Genomic DNA, 9,417 nt, shown 5'->3' on the forward strand with positions numbered 1-9,417 from the left:
TGGTTGGACCAATGAACCAGTGAACCAGTGACTAGAATGGTTCGACGACCGGTCCGGTTTTCAGAACCTTGTGATTCAACAAAGCATGCTTAGAAATCCAAGACCTGCCTACTGAGGCGATAATAATGGGACTTGTTAATGGTCTCCGAGAAGGACCCTTCTCACAGTCCATATCAAAGAGACATCTGACTTCCTTAAACGATGTATAGAAGTGAGCCGAAAAGTACATCAATATGGAAGAAAATGCCAGGTTACGAGAGCCGAGTTAGCGATCAGGGCACCCTCAACAGTCGAAGGAGAAAGGGGGAGCCCAAGAGAAAAGAAGAAGTCGGACACGAGAAGCCCAGAAGATACCACACATACACCCCGCTATGAGTTTCCTTAGTGGATGTCTACAGGAAAATCTGTCACACTGAGAAGCTTCCTCCTCCGCGTCCCATTAAAAACAAAAATGGTAGAAGTCGTAATGAATATTGTGAATACCACAAGCTATACAGGCATTCCACAAGTGATTGCTACGACCTAAAAAATGTGATAGAAAATCTAGCCAGGGAAGGTCGGTGACGGAGGGAAAATGTTGGTAAAGATTTTCACAAAAATATTGCGTTGCAAGTATAGTTCTAAACCGACAATTAAACCTCAATCAACGTTTAGATTGTTTGTCACAAATACAAACCCAATAAAATTAACCGAAGTATTCAAACCTCGGGTCGTCTCTCAAGAAATTGTAGGGAAGTGTATTTATTATTAGTTATGAAAAAGCATATTTTTGGATTTTGTAATAAGAAATAAGAACGTAAATTGCCGACAAAATAAATTAATAATTAAGAAAGCGAAGCAAGGAAAGAGAATTAGAAGTCCTATCCTCATTATCATCGTGAATTGTGATGGTAAATATGAATTGCCTTCACTTAGTTAACCTCTAACCAATGGAGGAAGGTCAAGTGCATACAATCAACTTGAGTTCACAAGTCCTAGACAACTCATAGTGAGAGACTAGCTTTGGTGAAGTTCAAGCTAATCGGCAATCTTCAATCACCAATCAACAAAAGACTTTTGATAACTCAAGAGTCTCTAATTAATCAATCCAAGTCAAGAACATAAAAATCTAATTTAAAATCCAACCAAGCATTTTATCAAACACTTGGAAGGCATAAAATAAAAACATAGAAAACTAACAAGACATAGTAAAATCTAAGACTAACAATTGCAAGAGGAAACAATAACAACAAATTAAAGAAAGCCATCATAAACATGGAAACATAAATTGTATTACTATGGATTAAAGGAAACAAGAAGAATTCATAAATTAAATTGGCAACATAAAGAAATCAACGAGAGAAATAGATAAACTAAAGTACTAGAACAAATAAAAGTAGAAGAGAAACCAAATTAAAGTAAGGTAGAAATCTGAATTTGAGAAGGAACAAGACTAAAAACCCTAAAACCTAAAGAGAGGAGAGAGCCTCTCTCTCTCTAGAAAACTACCTCTAAAACCTAATAATTGTGAATGAATGAAAAGTGAATGATTCCCCCTTCTAGCTTTACTCTACAGCCTCTAATCTGTATTTTCGGGCCTGAAACTTGGTCAAAAGCAGCCCAGAAATTGCCCCCCAGTGTTTTCTGTTGATTGCAGCACGTGATGCTCGTCACGCGTACGCGTCAGTCACGCGTACGCGTCGTTGAACCTTGCACCTGGCCACGCGTGCGCGTCGCTACCAGATTCTGAAATACTTGGTTTCTTGGGTTCCTTCCACTTTTGCATGCTTCTTTTCTATCCTCTAAGCCATTCCTACCCTATAAACCCTGAAAATACTTAACAGACATATCACGGCATCGAATGATAATAAGAGAGGATTAAAATTAACAAATTTAAGGCCAAATAAGCATGTTTTCAATCATAGCACAAAATTAGGAAGGAAAATGTAAAACATGCGAATTATATGAATAAGTGTGAGAATAATGGATGAAATCCACTCAATTCAATACAAAATAAACCATAAAATAGTGGTTTATCAGTTGGCTGGATAGATATCTCATGAAAAGGTCGGACAATCAGGGGAAAAGGAAGAGAGATGAGGAAGACCATGAGTGGAGAGGTCCGCCCCCACAGACTCCAGAACGACACATTCATATGATACAGGAGGATTCGCTGGAGGGGGGCTGACCAAATTGTCTCGGAAGAGGCAGTTGAAAGAAGTCTACCAGGGCGGAGATAATGTACCCGACCTTCCCACAATCTCCTTCACCAGAGAAGATGGACAAGGAATCATACCCGGGCATGACGATCCAGTGGTAATTACAATGATTCTCGCTAATGTTCATCTGCACAGAACTCTAGTGGATCAAGGGAGCTCAGCCGACACATTTTTCAAGCCGGCATTTGATAAGCTGGGACTAGACGAGAAGGAGCTGAAAGCCTATACAGATACACTCTTTGGGTTGGGAGATGCTCCTATCACGCTACTAGACTTCATCTCCCTACACACAACTTTTGGAAGGGGGCTGACGTCTAAGACTCTAAGCATCGACTTTATTGTCGTCAATGTGGCCTCCACTTATAATGCTCTGATAGGTCGGATGACATTAAATCGGCCGGGAGCGGTTGTTTCTACTCCTCACCTCTGCATGAAGTTCCCAACACAAGAAGGGATTGATACCATCAGGGGAGACCAGAAGCAGGCGAGGAAGTGTTATAATGAGAGCCTAAACCTAAGGGGTAAAGGCAAGGAAGTCAATACAATTGAACTCAGAGGAGTTCGAGTAAGAGAAGAACTATGACCACAGCCCGGGAAAAAAATAGAAGAAGTTCAGATCAGGCAAGAAGTCGGAAAAAATACCAACATAGGAGCTAATTTAGCAGAAGATCTGAAGCAAAAACTTGTAAAGCTCCTACAAGAAAACTTCGATCTCTTTGCCTGGAAAGCCTCTGACATGCCTGGGATCGATCCCGAGCTTATGTCGCACAAGTTACCCGTCTACCCAGGATCCCAACCTATCCAACAAAAAAGACGAAAGCTCAGACTAGAACGAGCTCAAGTGGTCGAAGAGCAAGTACAAGCCTTGTTAGAAGCCTGATTCATCAGGAAAGTCAAATACTCGGTGTGGCTGGCAAATGTGGTGTTGGTAAAAAAAAAACAGAATGGAAATTGGAGGATATGTGTCGATTGATGCCAAGGCATCTTAGCCTAGTTTTACTAGTTTTTTTTCTTTGTTTTTAATAGGTTTTATACACTTTCTTGAGTTGCAAGTAAGCTATTTGAGTGGAAATTCATGTGTATTTGGATTCAATCAACCATGAGTAAATTGATGCATTTTCATGAGGTTTTGTGCTATAATTGCTTATATGTCAAGGATGATAATAAGTCTCATGAGTTTAGCGTAGCTTTGATGCATTTGTTGATTGATGACAGGTGACCAAAAGACTTGGAGGAAGGTTGAAGAAAGGGGATGGAAGAAGGCAGCAAAAACACCCTGGGAGAAACTTAAGTTTGTGCCAACGTTTGTCTCAAACTTGAGGTCAAATGTTGGCTTAAGAAAGAACCCAGGAGATGCCAAAGTTTGCGCCAATGTTTGCCTCAAACTTGAGGTCAAACGTTGGTTCACAAACACACCCTGGAGGAGCCAACGTTTACGCCAATGTTTACCTCAAACTTGAGGTCAAACGTTGGCACAATTTTTACCCAGGGAGGAGCCAACGTTCACGCCAACGTTTGCCTCAAACTTGAGGTCAAACGTTGGCGTCAAAATGTTCTTGGAGGAAGCACGTTTGAGTTCACGTTTGACCTCAAATGTGAACTCAAACGTGAGTGACAGATAAGTGCCGTTCTGCATAATTTTAACACTCCAACGTTTGAGTTAAAGTTTGCCTCAAACTTAAAGGGTCCAAAGTCCAAATTGTAAACGGATTTCTTCTCAAGTCCAAGAGCAACCAACTGAGGCTATCTTCAATCCAATTCCATCAAGGCTAAGGCCCAAATTCAAGGCTTCAAGACCATTAGAAGAAAGTGTATAAATAGAAGTTAGTTAGATTTAGGAGGCACGACAACTTTTACTTTTGAACTTTTTACCTCTGTCAAAATTTTGATTTGTAATTTGGAGAACTTTGATCTTGGATCTGGGAGGAGAATTGAATTCTCTTCCTCTTTAGGTTTCTTGTTTTCTTTACTGCAAATCTTGCTTGAGTCTTGGGTGTTAAGAATTGAGGAAATTTTGTCTCAATCTCACCTTGAGATCTCTCTTTGTTTCTTCTACTACATCATTGGAGAAATTGAGATTTGAATTTATTTCTTCTACTGTTTAATTTTAAATTCACTTGCAATTGATTTCTGAATTGGATCAGGGAAGGTAGTGAGATCTAGATTTAGTTTTCTAGTCTCTTGACCCCTGAGATTTGGAATTCACTTTCTGTTCTTCTGCTAAGGCTTCTTCAAGCCAATTTACATTTTCTGTTTGAAATCTACTTCAATTCAATTCATCTTTTACTTTCCTGATTGTTGCAATTTACTTTTCTCTTGTTTAATTTCTGTAATCCCAATTCTCAATTCCTTTTACAATTCAAGCAATTTACATTTCTTGCACTTTAAGCTTCAGTCATTTACATTTCTTGCAATCTAAGTTTCTGCAATTTACATTACTTGCACTTTAAGATTCAGCTCTTTTAATTCTTCTGCACTTTAAATTCTTGTCAATTACCCCTCTCCCTTTACAATTCATGTAATTTAGCTTCTGTCAAATACAAAATCACTCAAATCAACTCTTGTTCGCTTGACTAAATCAACCACTAAACTAAAATTGCTCAATCCTTCAATCCCTGTGGGATCGACCTCACTCACGTGAGTTATTATTACTTGATGCGACCCGGTACACTTGCCAGTGAGTTTTGTGTTAGATTGTTTTCCACACATCAATTTTTTGGCGCCGTTGCCGGAGATTGATTAGATTGACAATGATTAAGTGAAGTGGAGGTCTAGATCAAGCACTTTTTCTTTTCTATTTCTTTAATTTTTGACTAACACACTAACTGTTTGAATTTTTGCCTAAGCTATCCAAAACTTCACTCTAGCAATGGATTGAAGTGTTACTATTTTTCTGGGTTTTGTGTGATTTTCTTTGTTTTAGTTGTATGTCAGGAACAAGGGGAGCTATACCCACTTTTTGTGAACAAGACGAAAGAACCCTCAGGAGGTTAAGAAGAGCTAAAAGAGGAAAAGGTATTGTTGGAGAAGAGGATTCAGAAGAAGAATTTCAGGACATGGAGGAACACTCAACAAACCCAACAAATCCACCAGGAGGAGCAGCCAATAACAACAACAATCCACCACAGAGAAGAGTTTTGGCTTCCTACACATTTGCAAATCCTAGAGATTATGGGAGTAGCATTCTTACCCCAAATATTAATGCAAACAACTTTGAACTAAAGCCACAGCTTATCTCCTTGGTTCAAAACAACTGCTCCTATAGAGGAGGACCACTTGAAGACCCAAACCAACACTTATCCACCTTTCTGAGGATTTGTGATACCGTCAAAACCAATGGTGTACATCCTGACATTTACAAGCTGTTGTTATTTCCATTTTTCCTTAGAGACAAAGCTACTCAATGGTTGGAGTCATTCCCGAGAGATAGCATCAACAATTGGAAAGATCTAGTGAGCAAGTTCCTTGCCAAATTTTACCCGTCTCAGAGAATTATTAGATTGAAGACTGAAGTACAAACATTCACACAGATGGATACTGAACCCATCTATGAGGCATGGGAGAGATACAAGGCTCTAATCAGGAAATGCCCTCCTGAAATGTTCAATGAATGGGACATATTGCAAAATTTTTATGAAGGCTTGACATTGAAGTCTCAGAAGGCCCTGGATCATTCAGCTGGAGGTTCTTTGCAACTCATGAAAATTGCAGAGGAGGCCCAAAATCTCATTGATATGGTGGCTAACAACCAATATTTCTTTGCTCACCAAAGGCAACGCTAACCATCACAAAGGAAAGGAGTGATGGAGTTGGAAGGAGTGGACTCAATCCTAGCTCAAAATAAAATGATGCAGCAGCAGATTCAACAACAATTTGAGCAAATGGCCAAGAGGATTGATAGCCTCCAAGTTGCAGTAGTAAATACCAGTCAGCCATCAACCACATGGGGGCAAGGAGAAGAAACTTGTGAAGATCAACAGCAAGAACAGGTGAACTACATGCACAATCAAGGCTCTGGACATAATGAGGTTTATGGTGACACTTATAACCCATCCTGGAAGAACCACCCCAACCTCAAATGGGGAGACAATCACAGTTAGACTCAACAACCCTGGCAAAGGAATTCAACCCAAAACAGTTGGAAAAACACAAACCACAACAACCAGCAGAATAACAACCAAAATACATACAGAAAACCACAAAACACTTACCCCAACTCTAACCATCATCCATCCAATAACCAAACCACCAACCAAAATACTTACCATCAACCCTCAACACCCCACAACCAACCAATCTCACAAGACTCTCAGAGAATCACCAACTTGGAGCTTTTAATGGTGAAAATGATGAAGCACCAAGAGATGACAACAAAGAACCAGGAAGCTTCTATGAAGAATATGGAGAGGCAGATTGGACAGCTTTCCAAGCAAATTGCTATTTAAAGACCATCAAGCTCATTACCAAGTGACACCATTCCTAATCCAAAATAGGAGTGCTAAGCTATACAGCTGAGGAGTGGGAAGATATTGGTGGACAATAAAGAAGCAATCAAGAAAGCTATGGACAGCAACAAAGAGCCAACAGAGATAGAGGAAGCTAGCAACAAGGACATAACAACAAGCAAAAATATCCCAGAGAAGCTCAAAGAGAAGGACAGCCAGCCACACAATTCAAGGGGAGAAAAAGAGGAACAAACCCAAGGACAACAGCAAGTAGAGAAGAGCTTTACACCTCCACTGCCATATCCCCAGAGGTTCAACAAAGAAGCAAATGATCAACACTTTCATAAGTTCCTTGAGACTTTCAAGAAGTTGGAGATAAACATTCCCTTGGCTGAGGCATTAGAGCATATGCCTCTATATGCGAAATTCCTAAAAGATCTCATCAATAAGAAGAGAAGTTGGCACGAGAAAGAAACTATATTGCTCACTGAAGAATGCAGGGCATTAATTCAAAAGGGGCTTCCACTCAAACTTGAAGACCCTGGAAGTTTCTTTTTGCCTTGCACCATTGGAAGATTGAGCATCAACAAGGCAATGTGTGACTTAGGGGCTAGTATCAATCTGATGCCCTCTTCTCTGGTGAAAAAGCTTTGTATAGAGAAAGTGAAGCCAATACAAATGTCTCTGGAACTGGTGGATAAGTCAGTAATATGTCCCAGGGGTGTGATTGAAAACCTTCTAGTTAAGGTGGACAAATTTATATTCCCTGCAGACTTTGTGGTCTTAGACTTAGATGAGGATGAAGGTGATTCCATCATACTTGGAAGACCATTCTTGGCCATAGCTAGGGCCATTATAGATGTGGAGCAAGGAGAATTAACCCTCCGAATGCATGATGAAAGCATCACTCTGAATGTATTTCCAGAGACACAACTCATTGATGAAAAGAAGAATTGCATGGAAACTAACAAGGAAGACTTGCAGTGGAAGGAAGGAATCAAAAAGACAACCGGTAATCACCATCCAAAGTAAGAAACAGACAACACAGCAAGAAGAAAAGAGAATGAGACAATGCAGAGTGATGAAGGAACTCAAGAAGAAATTGAAGTGTTGACCACTAAGAAGGAAAATCCCAAAATAAGGTCCTCTGAAAAAAAGAAAGATCAACAAAAAGAAGAAAGAAAAGCAAGAAAAAGACTCATAAGGGGTGGAGGAACAAGAAGATCCCAACTGAGGGGTTCTCCAAGGGTGATGAAGTACAGTTGATTTATCAACAGTTAGGAACAAGCCAACAAGCCAATGACTGATACACAGTTTGCAAAATACTCTCACTTGAGCATGCTAAAATTGAGCATCAAGGAACAAAAAGGAAGCTCACAGTGAGGGGGGACAAGCTAAGACACTACAGTCGTCAACCACCATAAAGGGGGGGCCAATGTCAAGCTAGTGATAATAAACGAGCGCTTCATGGGAGGCAACCCATGATTTAGTTTTCTTGTCTCTAATATTTCAATATGAATAATAATTGTTGCACTAACATGAATTCAATTTTTTTAGACAAAATTGACAACTATTCATGACAATGGAGAACATATGATCCAATTCTATGTTTGGTGTGCCCATAGGCACACCAAAATATATGTTCCTTGGAATATGTAGCCAAACATTCAAGCTGAGTGTTGTACATATTACAAGAGCAAGTCATTAAAGTCAAGGGTCTCTTCAAGTTTTTAAACTCATGGAAGTACAACAATGCTTCTAATTGTCAAAAAAAAAATTTTTTGAAATAAAATAAAGCATTTCTCATGAATGGTTTAACCAAAAGTGACGCTGAAATTTCAAAAGTAATAGTTGGAGGAAGTAACATCTTGGACTACATGACCAAACACTAAGTTTGGTGTCCTCCAAGACTATGCAAAAGGGAGTCACGACTAAACTCACATAAGGAATGATAATCATTTTATAGATTTAGATAGGAGATGCTCTCTTGCTACCATTTGATAATACTTGTTCTTTTGTCTTGTTGTGATGGTTAGGTGGTCAGAGAACTACTCAATGGAGGGGACAAGACAAAGAAAGGCAAGCTAGCATAAGGACAAAAATGGATCACATGACTTGAACGGAGAATCTGTACAACCCTGGGAAAGCATCGTGATGGCCGAAGAGATACACTTCATGAAGAGGAAAAACTTTGTCCTCATTCAACTTTGCATGTACTCCCTTGATTTGCAAATTGTCCAAAGGAATCCTAGCCATCCATCCCTCATTAAAGTGACTATAAAAAGCCTCCCTTAAGCCATGCACATGAACAAAGAAACTGCACACATCTTGAATTCCAACCATTCAAACCTTGTGTTCTTTATTACCAAAACCCTAACACCTTGGTTCATCATCATCCATACTACCTTAGCCTCAAAACACTTCTCCTCCAAGAACACACAAACATATCCAATCTTCTCCACACACCCGTAACCTCAACAATATCAACCAATCAAAGAAGCATGGCTTCTTCTTCAAGGACCAAACGAAGAAGAGGAAAGGAACCCATGGTGGAAGAAAGTGAGCCCGAATATGATTGATGGAAGTTCAAATCATGGTACCACCAACTGCAAATAGAATGGATGAATGATAAATATATATATATCCGGAAGTCCTACTTTTATTACCGGATGAAGGATGCCAGGAAATGAAAGCCAAGATTAAAAAGAGGAGATGGGAAGAGCTCACTTTACCAATCACTAGGATCAATGAAAACATTATAAGTGAATTTTATG

At 39.5% G+C, this 9,417-nt stretch overlaps 1 protein-coding gene and 1 non-coding gene across 2 annotated transcripts; one reads left to right on the forward strand and one right to left on the reverse strand.

Annotated features, from left to right (window-relative positions):
• Positions 1-5,695: 5,695 nt before the first annotated feature.
• Positions 5,696-5,799, reverse strand: LOC148545928 (small nucleolar RNA R71). Its single transcript, XR_015901639.1, has one exon. It is a non-coding gene; the product is annotated as a small nucleolar RNA R71 (small nucleolar RNA).
• Positions 5,800-6,760: 961 nt separating this feature from the next.
• LOC107615762 (uncharacterized) lies at positions 6,761-7,675 on the forward strand. The gene has a single exon (XM_088499113.1). It carries the CDS (start codon positions 6,761-6,763, stop codon positions 7,673-7,675), a length of 915 nt encoding a protein of 304 aa, XP_088355239.1.
• Positions 7,676-9,417: the final 1,742 nt, after the last annotated feature.

This window comes from Arachis ipaensis, chromosome B9 (genome assembly GCF_059453495.1).
Source record: "Arachis ipaensis isolate K30076 ecotype BB chromosome B9, ASM5945349v1, whole genome shotgun sequence".
Lineage (NCBI taxonomy): Eukaryota > Viridiplantae > Streptophyta > Magnoliopsida > Fabales > Fabaceae > Arachis > Arachis ipaensis.

What these genes read in the sequence shown, in the direction of transcription:
- LOC107615762 (XM_088499113.1), top strand. Translation starts at nt 6,761, where the DNA reads ATGGACAGCAACAAAGAGCCAACAGAGATAGAGGAAGCTAGCAACAAG.